We start from the raw sequence: 14,457 nt of genomic DNA on the forward strand, positions 1-14,457 counted from the left end.
TGCAGGCGGAAAGCCAAACCGTTTCACACAACAGCAAAAGACAAGGGAAAAAACCCATGCTTTGGCACCCAAAGAGAGATACAGTGGTGCCTCGCTAGACGAATTTAATTCGTTCCACAGGTCTTTTCTTATAACGAAAAATTCGTCTAGCGAATCCCATAGGAATGCATTGAAATTTTTTTTGAAATTTTTTTTTTGCCCATAGGAACGCATTAATTAAATTTCAATGCATTCCTTTGGGAAACCGCGATTCGCTAGACGAATTTTTCGTAAAACGCATTCGACTAGCAAGGCAACCTCCGCTAGAAAAAACCTTTCGTTAAGCGGAAATTTCGTTAAGCGGGGCATTCGTTAAGCGAGGCACCACTGTACTGGCGTACAGCGCACAGTTTACTCAGGAGAAGTAACTCGCACGAGGGAAGAAGCAGGAGGGTTTGGACAAAGCTCAGTTGGTGGAGCATGAGACTCTTCACCTCAGGGTCGTAGGTTCAAGCCCCACATTGAGCAAAAGATTCCTGCATTGCAGGGGGTTGGACTAGATGACCCTCATGGTCCCTTCCAAGTCTACATTTCTATGATTCTATGTCTGGACAGAAAGCCCTGGCAGGCAGCTGCATTCAACTTGGGGTACAAAGGTAAGAATGCAAGAGCCTCAGAAGTGCAATGAACTGAAATTTACCAGAAGATAGGGAGAAAGAGGCATTGGGACGGTGCAATTGACAGAGCTGCCTGGGAAATGGTTGCAAGCTGGTGCTGCAGCCTCTTGCTGCCCTTAGTCCTGTTGCAGAGAGAAAGAGCGCGGCCCCCTGAAGGGGCAATGAAAAGAGAAGAGTCTTCCTGGACCCACTGTCTTCATCATCACTGTCGCCCCAGAAGACACTCTCAAAGCAGCTGTTGTTTCTCCTTCCTTGCGCAAGACGGGAACCTCTAATTTGATTGATCCTCTCCATCCCCTCTCCGGGCCTGCGAGGCTTTCCAGTGCAATAAAATCCGTGGCCAGGTTTGCGCCATCTCCACCGAGACTCCTATCTAGCTTTGCCTGACTCTCTTCGGCTAAGTGAGGGGAATGCTAATCTTGCAGATGCAGCCTCTGGTGCCAAAGTGTTAACTGCTTGGCTCCCGAGTCAGGCTGTTCTCTGGAATATGCTCTACCAGCAGCAGGGCACAGGGGTGGGGGTGGGGGGGGAGGATCAGTGAATGGAGGAGAGTTAAGCATGGAAACCTGACAGGCTTCTGTCAAATAGCTGCTGAAGAGCTTGCAAGGTGCAGCAAATTCTCAGCGAAGCTTTGCATCATCTTGGACGCTCCCCCATCACCACCTGCAAAATGGCTGTGGTCCTCTGATCTGCGCTGCCTGGTCTCAGGGTAGAAGGGAAGGTCATACAAGCTTCCTTCCTTCATAGCTGCCAAGTACCCCGTTTTCCCCGGGAAACCCCCATTTTTACTTACCTTTTCCCGGTGGTCCCCTGTATCACTTCGTCTCCCGTTTTTCTCTGTTATTTTCTCCTGTCGGGGGCCATTTTTTTTCTGATTTGCCCTTCTATGGGCACAAAAAATGGCCGCCGCCGGCTTCAAAAGTAGCTTCTATGCATGACTGGAAGTGCGTCGGCGCAACTTCCGGTGTCGTCCCGCCCATCTATGGGCACAAAAAATGGCCGCCGCCGACACCGGAAGTCGCGTCAACGCACTTCCGGTCATGCGTAGAAGCTACTTTTGAAGCCGGCGGTGGCCATTTTTGGTGCGCACAGAAGGGCAAAGCGACACCGGAAATTACGTCGACGCAACTTCCGGTGTCACACAGCTGCCGGTCCCGGATTCTTCAGTCCGGGACTTGGAAGGTAAGCCTTCCTTCCTTCCTTCCTTCCTTCTCCTCCTCGTCCTCTCTGCCTATCCCCCAGGACACTTTCAAACCAGGAACGTGACTTTCCCTTCACATTCCTATTCCGCCCTTTGAATTGGGGGCTGTGTACACCAAGATAGCTCAGTTGGTGGAGCTTGAGACTCTTAATCTTAGGGTCATGGGTTCAAGTCTCACATGGGGCAAAAGGATTCCTGCGTTGCAGGGAGTTGGGCTAGATGACCCTTGTGGTCCCTTCCAGCTCTTTGTTCTTATGGCCATGCCTTTAAAGCACATGGCTTCATAAGAAGAGCCCCACTGGATCAGGCCAATGGCCCATCTAGTCCAGCATCCGGTTCTCACTGTGGCCAGCCAGATGCCCATGGGAAACCCACAAGCAGGAGTTGAGCACAAGAGCCCTCTCCCATGCTGCAATTCCCAGCAACTGGGATTGAATAGTATTGCTGCCTCTGACTGAAATGGCAGAGTATAGCCATTGTGGCTAGTAGTCACTGATAGCCCTCTTCTCCTCCATGAATTTGCCCAGTCCTCTTTTAAAACCATTAAGTTGGTGGCCATCCCTGCACATAGATCCCCCCAAAGAATTCTGGGAACTGTTGTTTGCTAAGGGTGCTGGGAACTGTAGTTCTGTGAGGGGTAAACTACAGTTCCCATGATTCTTTGAGGGAAGTCATGTGCTTTAAATCCGTGATGTGGGCTTGTGGCTGGTGCCTCCACAAAAAATGTCTATGCCATGTAGCTGCAGCACTAGGATTCTCACGAGACGTTATTCGTGAAAGGGTCTATCAGATCTTCAGGGGCTCACCTTAAAGCTTTGTGGCATGATTGCAGTTTATACGAACACAGGAAGCCACGTTACACTGAGTCAGGCCATTGATCCATGCATCTACATATTCATTCATTCGCTCTAAAATTTATATTCTCCTTGTTAGGCTCCACCGGGCTCTCGAAGCCACTCGTACGAAAATTCATAATCAAGCATCAAATCACCATTAAAACCCAAAGCACCATCAGTTAAAACAGTCACTCAACAATGATTACAGTAGAGCAGAAAGAATATTTAATTGCCTCACTCCTCTCCTCAAACACCAAAAGCCTTCCTAAGCAGAAAAGGGCTTTTGAACCTTTTAACCAGCTTTCTTGAAGCCAGGAGACATCCAAAACCAAGCAGAGGGCCTAGGAACATCCAGCCACGCACCTTTCCAAAGCTGCCTTTGCCCAGCACCATAAGGAAATTGAAGTCCGACAGTTTCATCCGATCGCGGCTGCCGTTGTTCTCAAATTTGGAGATGGCATTGGATGCTTTCTCCTCCGCAGCCTTTGCTCCTGGGCCGATCCTGGCTCTCTTAAAAAAAAGAAAAAAGAAAAAAGGAATATATTGATTTACTTCCCCTCCCCAAAAGGGCAGTGAAAATACGAGGCAACCTTGACTTCCCAAATACTTTGGACTAAGCCGCCACAGCCATCTTGGAGGAGATTGGAAGTCTCTCTGCAGCTCCAGTGAATTAAATTAAAAAGGATCATTCAAGTGATCTATACAAGCTAATCTCATGGATGCAAACTCTAATGATTTCACAGGTAACCTTGACTGTACCTAGCTGCGCCTGCTCTCCTGAGTGGATTTTTCATTCATACACCATACAAATCTTCACCTCAAAGCATTCTTGTTCCATCGCTGCTCACTCAGACTTTGATGATCGCCGACAACCCGTGTCCGAGAGAGCCAAACAGACAAGCAAATCACTACTTTTTAGGTCAACCTGGCATAGTCTCATTGCACATGCAACATTGACAGAACATGGCTAAAGGCCTCTGAGAATACACGAGAACTTGTGAAATGATACTTTTGTTTAAAAACCGCAATGACTTAAAAGCTAAACGTAATTAAAGAGACATTTGGTGCTTCTGTGGTGAGGATGGTTGAATATTGATGTTTGCTTTTTGTATAAACAGGTGATAACAATAAAATATTTGGGGGAGAAATACTATGATGATTGCAGCTCGTGTACACATGATCCTAGCCATTTTGTGGATCTAAGTTTGGCCTCATTGAGGGGCAGTATTTCAATATGAGTCGGAAAATGACAATGCTTATTCTGTTTGCAATTTCCAATCCCTGCCGACGGTTAAAAAAAGAGCTTTGCCGGAAGAATGGTGAACAATCACATCCCTCGTGCAAAGCGTTCCCTTCCTCACCGCAGTCTGGTGGCTAACTAATTCACCGGAGCACAATTTGTTAAACAACACACGCGCACAGAGACAGAGCTATCTCACAATTTATTCGTTTTAATTTCTGAAAAAAATATGTCACATTGGAGGAGCCTGCCCAGAGCTCAGCCTAGCATGAAATTCCATTAAGCCGATTCCAGTGGTTTAATTGGGGCAGCTGCTCCGAGCGCAAGAGAGAAGGTTTGCACGGCAGCCACAAAAGAGGCTTCCTGGTGTCACCTGGTGGGGGGGGGCAAGGCTCCCTCTGCTACCCAAAACGCCGTTGGAGAGCTGGAATGCAGAGTAAAATTGGCAGATGCAATTCTTCTTTCCTTCAAAGAGCCAGTAGCAGGGTCCAATTCATTCCAGAATCCCCTTGCCCTGGGGTGTTTTCAACTGGAGCTAACAACCTGGGACCAGTTTACCTGTGAGATCAGATTACCGCACCTGTGCCCCCTTGACCACTTCAATCTGCAGAACTGGCACTCTCCACAGGTACCACATAATACCCATTCCACATTTGTAAGAATGTGTCTTTTGAGTGTGAAAGCACCTAAACTTTGGAACTCCCTGCTGATTGATAGCAGGCAGGCACCTTCGTTGTACTCTTTTTGGTGCCTGCTCAAATCATCGTGGCTTAGACAAGCCTACTCAGTTTTTTAGAAAGTTGGTGCATGTTTCAATCTGTTAAAGTCGTACAGTCATACCTTGGAAGTCAAACGGAATCCGTTCTGGAAGTCAGTTAGACTTCCAAAACCAAAGCGCGGCTTCTGATTGGCTGCAGAAAGCTTCTGCAGCCAATTGGAAGCTGCGACATTCAGCGACATTCCGAAAACCAGAACACTCACTTCTGGGTTTTGATCACTCAGGAGGAGCCAATTTGTTCGACAACTAAGGTGTTTGACAACCAAGGTACGACTGTATTGTTATTTTAACTTTTTAAAAGTCTTGTCTTAAATTGTTATTATATCTTCTTATTGATAACCTTATTGTTGTATCTTTTCATTTTTCTTGTAATCCGTGCCCCCCCCCCCAGTCAGGCAGAGTATAAATATTATGAAATACGGTAAATAAATTCTGAGATACTGGATGAAGGAACAGATCCATCCCAAGCATCACACCATCACACATAAGCGTCCTGTTCCTCTAAGCTTGGTGCTAAGAGCCAAGGTCTTGTGCTGCAAGTCCACAGTTCCTTACTTTAGAGGAGTGTGGCCCCAAGTCACATCTCTTGTCCGCCACCTTCCGAGGGAGTCTGTTCTCCTGGCAAACAGCTCTTACCATCAGAAGGTTCTTCCTAAGGTTTAGTGGGAATCTCCTTCCCTGTCATTTGAATCCGTTGGTTCAGATCCTCCCCTCTGCAGCAGCAGAAAACAAGCTCGCTCCGTCTTCAACGTAACAGCCCTTCAGATATTTGAAGATGGCTATTCTGATGCCTCTTAGTCTTCTCCAGGCTAAACAGACCCAGCTCCCTCAACTGTTCCCCATCAGGCTTGGTTTCCAGACCCTTGATCAACTTGGCACCGCTCCTCTGCACACCTTGCAACTTGTGAACCTCCTGTGGGATGTAATCCACTGGGAGCAGTCAAATACAACATTCCTTGTTTTGCTAGAGTGGACATGCAAGGGGATGTTTGATTCAGCCAGTCAAAACTTCCTGTTCCTCCTGGCCTGGAGCACCCTTCCTTGCATGTGACTAGTGGGTGGGCATGATCTTTCCAGACCTGGTAAAAGGCCAAGGCATGCTGCCACTTTTTGCCATCTTCCTTTCATCCTGCAAACTTCTTGGATTGCTAGCCTGAAGTCTACCCAGGTCATCTCCCATTTGGGGTAAACCCATTTGTATGTATATGCTTGTAACTTTGTGCTCTGCCTGATTGCGAGTAAACTTTCTTCTTATTGTTTATGAATTAGACTGTGGTGTCTTGATTCTTTTAGGAGGGATTTAAAGGGGGATCTTACCAGGAACATACAATTCAATCTGAGGCAGATTGAATGGCATAATAGTAAGAGGTTCTAACGAGCCTGCAACCAGCTTTCTGCTGTGCGTGAGAAGGGGAATGTAAACTCTGCCAAGTAAAGGAACTTGCTAGTGCAAGTTAGGAAGGATATTAATAAACAATATATCCCCTCCTGCCACTCTGAACATTCCCACACCTCCTTCTCTCCCCCGCCCCCGGAATGCCTCATTCAGGGGAAGGATGTTGGGGGCTGGTCCTTTGGAAGGTCTGCTCACCTCAAACTTCTGCCTGAGCTCTTCATTCCCCTCTTCGCCTTCAGGGGGCACGGGGACGTTGAAGTACTCCCCCTCCTCCTGGCTCAGCAGCTTAAACCTAGGCAGGGGGAAATTGGGTAAGCAAAGCAGAACCAGAGTCAGAAGCTGCAACCCAAGCAAGGTGAGGTGAAGTGAGGTAGGAAAACAGTGGAAGTGGCTGAAGGGACCAAATGAGCTCTAGAAAAACAAGCTCTGGTCTAGAGCCTCTAGTCTAGTTGGAGGCAGACTCAATTCCAAGGTAATGGGAGGGGGAAGCACCCTGCCTCCATAAAACTATTTATGGAATCCTTCACTGCACAGGTAATTTATTTAATTTTGTTATTTATATTCCACTTTTTAAAAAATGATCTAAGCATCCATGTACAGTACACTCAAGGTGGCATACACGGTTCTATCTCTCCACATTTAATCCCCACAACAACCCTGTTTGGTAGGTTAGGCGGAGAGGCAGTGACTGGCCCAAGGTCACCCAGTGTCAAGGATCTATCAAGCGAGACCAGGTCATCCACAAGGCAGGAAAGCATGGGAGGGGAGGGACTTATTCTCTGGGCCTACTGGGACTTTCCTGAAGCGGGGTGTCAGAGGGGGGAAAGAGCCAGCAGGACTGGGGCTGTCTTGCTGCTGTGTAGCAGGGCCAACCTCTGACTCCTCTCTGTCTGAGTCTGCACTCACACTGTGACTCTCAGCACAGGGCCGGCCCTAAGGCAAGGCTGGGTGGCGCAATGCGTCAGGGCGCCGGGCCGCCAGGGGGCACCGCGCTGCTGCGCCTACCTGACAGCCACGCTGTGCCTGCCAGACAGCCCGGCCGCCTTCCCGCTCGCCCAGCTACTTGCCTCCCTCCTGCCCGCCCGCTGCGGGTTCGAGTCCCAGCCTCAGCCGCAGCAGAGGCCTCCGCGCAGGAGGAGGTGGTGCCGGCGCCCCGGAGGACAACCAGGCAGCCTGGCCCACCTGCTGCGGCGCCCATGAGCCCGGCTCACCCTCAGCGCCCGGCCCGCCCATGCCATGTCCCTCCTCTGCGTCCGCGGTGAGTTGGGGGAGTGGAGGGACCTTTGCGCCACGGCGCTCGATGTGGTTAAGACGGGCCTGTCTCAGCATCTAACCCTGTCTTGGAACATCCTCCTTCTCCTAACTTCCCTTGATCACTCAAAACCCCTGCTTCTACCTCCCAGCTCGTCCCTTCCCCAGACTGCTCTTCAGTGTCTCACCACCAGGATCCTGGATCTAAGTGTCTTCTTCTGTGTCCTCCCTGCAAGGCTCTTGGGCAGCTGGTTCCCACCATTTTTCCTCATCCAGCCAGTCCCTGACACCCAGAGAGCTTCATGGCTGAGTGGGGATTTTGAACCCTCGTCTCCCAGGTCCTAGTCCAACACTCTAACCCAGGCATAGGCAACCTTGGCTCTCCAGATGCTTTGGAACTACAACATCTGGAGAGCCAAGGTTGCCTATGCCTGCTCTAACCGCTACACCATACTGGCTCTGTAATTTTCAAATCTCCAAGGCTGAGCAACCCCAGAAAAGTAGCTCCATCACCCTTTCAGGAAGAGCCTTCTGCATATACAAAACAAAGACCCTCCCAAGGAGAAGGGAATTGAGCAAACAAACAAACAAAAAAAATCTAATAAGTAATTACGAGGAATCATGGAATTGTCATTCAGCTGTGAGTCAGTTTCTGCCGCTGGAGGCGAAGCTCCAGTTCTGTCAATGAGATCTTTTCAGCGGAGAGGAAGAGTTTATCAGGGGGCCATTATCGGCTGAGCGCGGCGGTGCGCCTGACTGGCAGGGAAGGAACAAAGCAGGATTTGCATAATGCAAGGACGGACCCTTCCCTTCAACTCCGCGCCTCCATTTGCTGCGGCTCTTTAGAGATGAAAAATGCACTGGAGACTCCCACCTCCCGGAGTTTACTTTAGCCAAGCACTGTGACAAGGAAAATTACTTAGATCTCCACTTAACGGTTTTTAAAAATGCAGCAAGGAGCTGTTTACCATATTTTACATGCTCTTTAATGTGCGCCCATCTCCCCGCTGGAGACAGCTCCACAGGTGGCAGCGAGGGCTTGGAGGAAATTTGCAATTTGTTTTCCTTCAGAGAGCTTGCGGCAAATTCAGAGGAGGAGTGGCCCGTCGTGCTTGCCTCGAACCAACGCCCCTCCGGCTCATCGCTGCCAACCCTGAAGATCTTAAACTCAGCTCCTCAGACTGCAGGGACGGGTTCTGAGTACTGAAACAGACTCAGATGTGACATGGATCTGCTCCTGGGGCTTGAGCAATGTATAGTTGGCAGTGGTGGCGGTCGGTGCCAACCAGAAGCGGCGCCCAGACTTATTTGCAACCCTGCTCCACTCACGCCAGATCCAACTTCCCCATCCCTGCTTTGCCTTGACAGCCCGCAGCAGAAAACATATGAAGATAAGAAGAGTCTCCTGGATCAGGCTAATGGCCCATCTAGTTCGGCATCCTGTTCTCAAAGTGGCCAACTAGATGCCCCAAAGGCAAGTCCTTGCAAGCAGAACTCAACCACAAGAGCATTCTCCCCTCCTGTGGCTTCCAGCAACCGGTATGACTGCCTCTGATCATGGGGGTAGAACACAGCTATTGTGGCTAGCAGCCATTGATAGCCTCCCCCTCCTCCATGAATTGGTCTGATCCTCTTTTAAAGCCATCTAGCGGGTGGCCATCACTTTCTCCCGTGGTCCATGACTTACTGCTAATGTCCTTGTAGCATTTTGGGAAAACCATTTGGTCAACGGAACAGTTCTCTGTCTCGTCTGCTGTGCAGATGGACAAACATCCTGCTGTTTGCCTATGCTTTGGTCGGGTTTCCACGGGTAGTTCCTTTGAAAACTCTGAAAACCCAGACCTCCACACCCCCTAAGCAAGCCCATTGCCCTCAGGTGCCGTGGAGAAGGCTGTCCCATCATCAGAATCAAAGGAAGGTTCAAGTGGGCAGAAAGGGATGTGTGTGATTGGGGAAACTGAGGAGTGTGTGTGCCCCATCTTCACCTCAGGAGGCACAATGTCTTGGTCGAGTAAGCACAGCTACTAGTGGATTTACAACTGTGTGTGTGAATCCATCAGGAGACTAAGGTGGTAACCTAGATAGCAAAGACAATCTAGCTCTGTATTGTCCACACTGACTGGCAGCTAGGCTTCAGCTGGGGTGTCTTCCCAAGGCTTAGCTGGAGTTGCCACTAGGGCAGATTTAACCTGGGACCTTCTGCATGCAAAGCAGATGCTCTACTGCTGAACCATGCCCCTTTCCTAAAAAATAAAGTCCTTGTGGTTCTGATTTAAATGGGAACATAGGAAGCTGCCTGATATCGAACCAGGCGATTGGTCCGCCCAGCTCTACACTGACCGGCAGCTTCTCTTTAGCGTTGCAGACAGGGTGCCTCTCCTGGTTCCACCTGGAGATGCCATCAGGGGGATTGAACCTGGGACCTTCTTTATGCACAAAATGTGCTCTACCACTGAGCTACTACAGCTCTTCCCCATTTGGCATCCTGGAACAGAGCAATCCATGGGATTTCAGGACCTGTTGACATTGGCCCAGGATGTCAATGGACCTAGAAATCACCTTTTGACTTCCACAAATATATTTCACAAGCGCTGACTTGGTCAGAATCACATTAACTTTCTCACTTGGCTATGCTCTGCCATCACAGTTGGGGTCAGTGATGTTTCATAATACTAGTTGCTGGAAACCACAGGAGGGGAGAGGGCTCTTGTGCTTGAATCCTGATGCTGGGCTTCCTACAAGCACCTGTTCAGCCACTGTGAGATGGGCCATTGGCCTTATCCAGCAGACTCTTCTTCTGTTCTTCTGTTCCCTTTGGTTTTCAAAACAGCACCTTCCAGGATGAATCCTCAAATCCAGGTGTTGAGTTTGACAAGGAAAGATTCCCCCCTCCAGCTCACAGAAGGACCAGCTAGATCTGCTACCTGCCGCATGCATAGAAGTTTTATAGGCATGTTGGTCTGCTCGCTAAGGTCACCCAACTCTTCAGCACCAGGAGCAGGAAGGAAGAAAATTAAAATCCTGTTTCCTGTCGAGGGAGATAAAACAGAAACAAACAGGCCCTACTCCTCTGGGAGTTGATGGGCCCACGCTGCCCGCCTCGACTGGCAGTAATTATCTGCTTTGGACAGTGTTTCATTTGAGGAAACAGGGAAGCCTCAGCAAGTAATCCCATTCTTCACATCCACAGATTAAACTTTCAGCCTGGGGAGGGGCAGGAAGGCTCTTTGCTGAGTTCTCTGCAAGCAACTCTGCCTGTTGCAGATGCAAACTGGGCTCATGAGGATCCGATCCCTCCCTGGCAATACACCCCCACTGTTTTGTTTCAGCAAGACCTCCCACCACCGTGGCCTCCAGATGTTTTCAACTACCTCTCCCATGAGCCCCAGCAAGAGCTGGGAGACCAGGTGTCATGAACCGACTGGGCGCAGAGGAGTGGTGGGAGGCACCATCTAGAGAACCCCCAAAGGAACCCTCAGGGGAAGAAGGCTCAGAGCCAGGGGGATGTTGGTGGGAGGATGACGAACGGTCAGAGGGAGAAGAAGGAGCAGACTGGGGGAAGGAGGCGTTAGAAGCTGAAGAGGCAACAGGGTTTAGGGAGCAGGAAGAGGCTGTGACAGAAGACAGTTCAGACTCAGAGGCAGGAGAGGAGGCTGGAGGGGAGTGGGCCCAGGAGACAGTGATGAGGCAGGCTGCTGATGAGGCCAGGGAATCTCCCCCTCCTGGTGTGACCAGCTCCCCCTCCCCCTTGTCTCCTAGAACCTGTAGAGGAATGAAGAAGGAAGAGCAAAGAGAGACAAGATGACGGAGATTTAGGCTGCTAGGGAAAAAACCTTACAGAACGGTGGGAAGGCAGGGACCTTCAGTCCTCACAACTGCTTCATTGGGGCAAGACCTACTGGGAAGGGTTGCTGTGACCACTAGGTCTGGGCTGTTTGGGTTTCTTTGAATCAAGAGTTAACTTCACTGACATCGGGTGCTTTATGGTTTTCTTGCTGACCCACGCAGCAACTGACACCAGGGTTCAAATCCCCACATGGCCACAAAGCTCTCTGGGTGTGACCTTGGGTGCCAGTCACTGCCTCTCAGCCTAACCCACCTTGCAGGGTTGTTGTGAGGATAAAATGGGGGGGAACCATGTATGCCACCTGAGCTATTTGGAGGAAAGGTGGGATAGAAATGTAATGAAATAAATAGCAAATATCTGGAGGGCACCAGCTGGCTAGTGACTGCCCTGATCCAAGCCCCCTCAGAGGCAAGTCCACCTTACCAGCCATCCACTCCAGCTTTCAGCAGCTCTGAGATCCCAAAGGACAGCGACCCCATGAAATCATTCCGACTGGTCAGGTCCCAGTCCCAGATCTCCACAGATAGCCTCCTGTCCTTGTCAGACTCTTTCAGTTGGCTGGTAGAAACAAAAGGGAGGAGGAAAGAGATTTTAAAAGGCATCTTCTTTTGGAGGGAGCTATACCTGGAAGCTGCTTCCACGCCTTCCAGGTGGGCACTCAATCAATCAGCAGCTATGAAATGAAGCCACGGTTTTTCGGCGAATGCGCCTCCTCTAATGCCTCATTTCCTGACAGGGTCCCCTTCAAATGGAGGACCTCAGAGCGCCTGGCGATTGAAATGCAAGGCTTTGATCAGCGCCAACCCGGAGCGTGAGATGGCATTCTCAGCAGTGCTGACAGGATGGGTGCGAGGGAGGAGAGGAGCTGAAGAAAGGAGCATGCTGCTTCGCTCTGAAATCCGCTTAGCGTTTCCCAGCAATTAAAGCACAGCATCATTTGCAACCCATTCATTCCAGGGAAGCACCAGCCCTGCAAGGAGGGACAGGTGGGAGGAAACTGGGCTCAGCAGGGGTGTTGCTATTGGGGGGGTCTCGGGGGGGGGGGTCCCAGGCCCTGGGTGTTTCCAAGAAGGGGGGTGAATTGGGGAGGATTGGAATGGAGGGATGTGTTGTAGATTACTGGGGTAATGAACGGGGGTAAGTGAAGACAAATTGAATTGCTTTGGAGCAAGATCTGTTGGGGAAATAATCTGGGGTAAATGAATTAGAGAAGGACTGATTTGGGGTGATCTGGAGTTGAGCACAAGCAAATCAAAGCATTTATCTGAGGTGGCCTGGGTTGGGAAATTTGTCCCTTTGCCTTTTGAGACATTTAATTTCTAAATCTGCATCTATACATAAGACTCAGCACATGCCATTTTTGTGCAAACTGGTGCGCACAGACTCTTCGCAATGGTTTCAAGGCTTAGCCCCAGCCACAGTAGGGTCTCAGCTGGGGTGCAGGGTCTGAGAAAGCACCCATGACCCATGAGAGGTCCCCGCTCCTTGCTTAGGGAATATCTGTCATGAGGCACCTTCCTATACCCCAAAGGTAACATCAGAAGCTTTGCTGCCATGCAGTAGGAGCCCATGTGGTGGCTCCCCCCTCCACACCACTGTGGCACCTGCAACCAGGTGAGGCAACACCACAGTATGGGCATCTCTCACATGGTTGGGGCTCCTGCTATTACCCTCATGGTGTGAAGAAGGAGTCATCATGGCCACTCCCTGACCCTTTGAGTCAAAAATCTGGAGCAGCAGCAAAGGAGAGGGTCACCAGCCAACCAGCCAACCAGCCAGCCCCACCCCACCCCACCCCACCCCACCCTTTCTGTTTCAAGTTGAAACTGAGTCCCAGGAACCTGTCAGAAGATGTCAAAGGTTGCCATTCAGCCGTACTCACAATTTAAAGGTCTCATTCCACTCAGGGTTCAGAGAACATTTGATGGTTTTAGTCTTCTGTTTGCTTTCACTTTTTGGGTCAGGGATGAGCTTGAGTTTCACATACGGGTCTGACAAGCCGTTGGGATCCATTGGAACCAGATTTCTGGCGTCTCGTACTGGAAAGGGAAAGAGGAAAGACTCAGTGGGAAAGGGCCAAGGCATCCTGCAAGCCACCTAGAGCGCTTTAAGCTGCCCAGAGTGGCTGGGAAAACCCAGCCAGATGGGCAGGGTGGAAATTATAAAAGTATTATTATTATTATTATTATTATTATTATTATTATTATTATTGGCATTGCGCGCACAGAGGTCACAGCCTTTCTCCGTAACTGATGAACTGTAATGTAACAAATTTGGCCACAACGTTCCATGCCCATCAGGGAGGGATCTGGCATAATTTCCCCTCCCCCCCCAAACCCCCACATCTTTCACACCTAAAATAATGATTAAACACAAAAAAGTGGTGCCCAAATTAGACATCACCACCAGAAGCTCTGAAGACTCCAGCAGCATCCAACAGAAAGGCAGGTCGCACGCTGCCGCCTCCAAAGCTGCGCCGCCAGATGACATCACAAAATTCCACAGCAACCAACTGAAAACAGTCCTTTTGCAGCAACAAGGCCCGGCTTTTTCAATAGGCCGCAGCATTGCCAAGCAGGGGAAACTGAGTAGGCTGCACCATTCAGTAGGCCACAGGCAAAAACAAAAGAATAGGGCCTTTCACAACGGGGGGGGGGGTCACAGGGATGAGGCACAACAAAGGAAGGGGAAAACACATAGCCATGGGTGGGGGGAGGACCCTGAGTCAGCCAAAGCAGTGAGGGGTGGGTTGGGACAGGAGTAGGCCGCAGCATTGCCCAGCAGGGAAAACTGAGTAGACTTCACCATTGCCCAGTAGGCCACAGGCAAAAACAAACAGAATATGGGGCTTTCACAATGGGGGAGTCATAGGGATGAGGCACAACAAAGGGAGGGGGGAACACATAGCCATGGGGGGGGGAAAGAACCCTGAGTCAGCCAAAGCAGTGTGGGTGGTGGGTGGGTTGGGACAGGGAAAACTGAGTAGGCTGCAGCAATGCCCAGCAGGGAAAACTGAGTAGGCCACAACATTGCCCGGTAGGCCACAGGCAAAACCAAACATAATATGTGCCTTTCACGGGGTGGGGGAAATCACAGGGATGAGGCACAACAAAGAGAGGGGGGAACACATAGCCATGAGGGGGGAGGTAGGACCCTGAGTCAGCCAAAGCAGTGGGGGGTGGGGACATTTTCAGGAACATGTGTGGGTGGGGGAATCTTATTTTTGAAACTTAGACTAGGGGAGTCAGGGTT

General features: G+C 50.2%; 1 protein-coding gene across 2 annotated transcripts in view; it reads right to left on the reverse strand.

Annotated features, from left to right (window-relative positions):
* The window catches only part of PRKCB (protein kinase C beta), a 195,706-nt gene that overhangs the window by 66,826 nt on the left and 114,423 nt on the right, over positions 1-14,457 (reverse strand). For both annotated transcript variants that reach the window (XM_035130770.3, XM_035130769.3), the window contains exons 6-9: positions 13,088-13,244; positions 11,629-11,763; positions 6,303-6,399; positions 3,057-3,203 (exon numbers count right to left, since the gene is read on the reverse strand). In XM_035130770.3, the coding sequence (XP_034986661.1) occupies positions 3,057-3,203; positions 6,303-6,399; positions 11,629-11,763; positions 13,088-13,244 (536 nt within the window). The remainder of the gene's footprint in view (positions 1-3,056; positions 3,204-6,302; positions 6,400-11,628; positions 11,764-13,087; positions 13,245-14,457) is intronic.

The sequence above is a fragment of the Zootoca vivipara genome, chromosome 13 (genome assembly GCF_965207765.1).
Source record: "Zootoca vivipara chromosome 13, rZooViv2.hap1.1, whole genome shotgun sequence".
In the NCBI taxonomy this organism is placed as follows: Eukaryota; Metazoa; Chordata; class Lepidosauria; order Squamata; family Lacertidae; genus Zootoca; species Zootoca vivipara.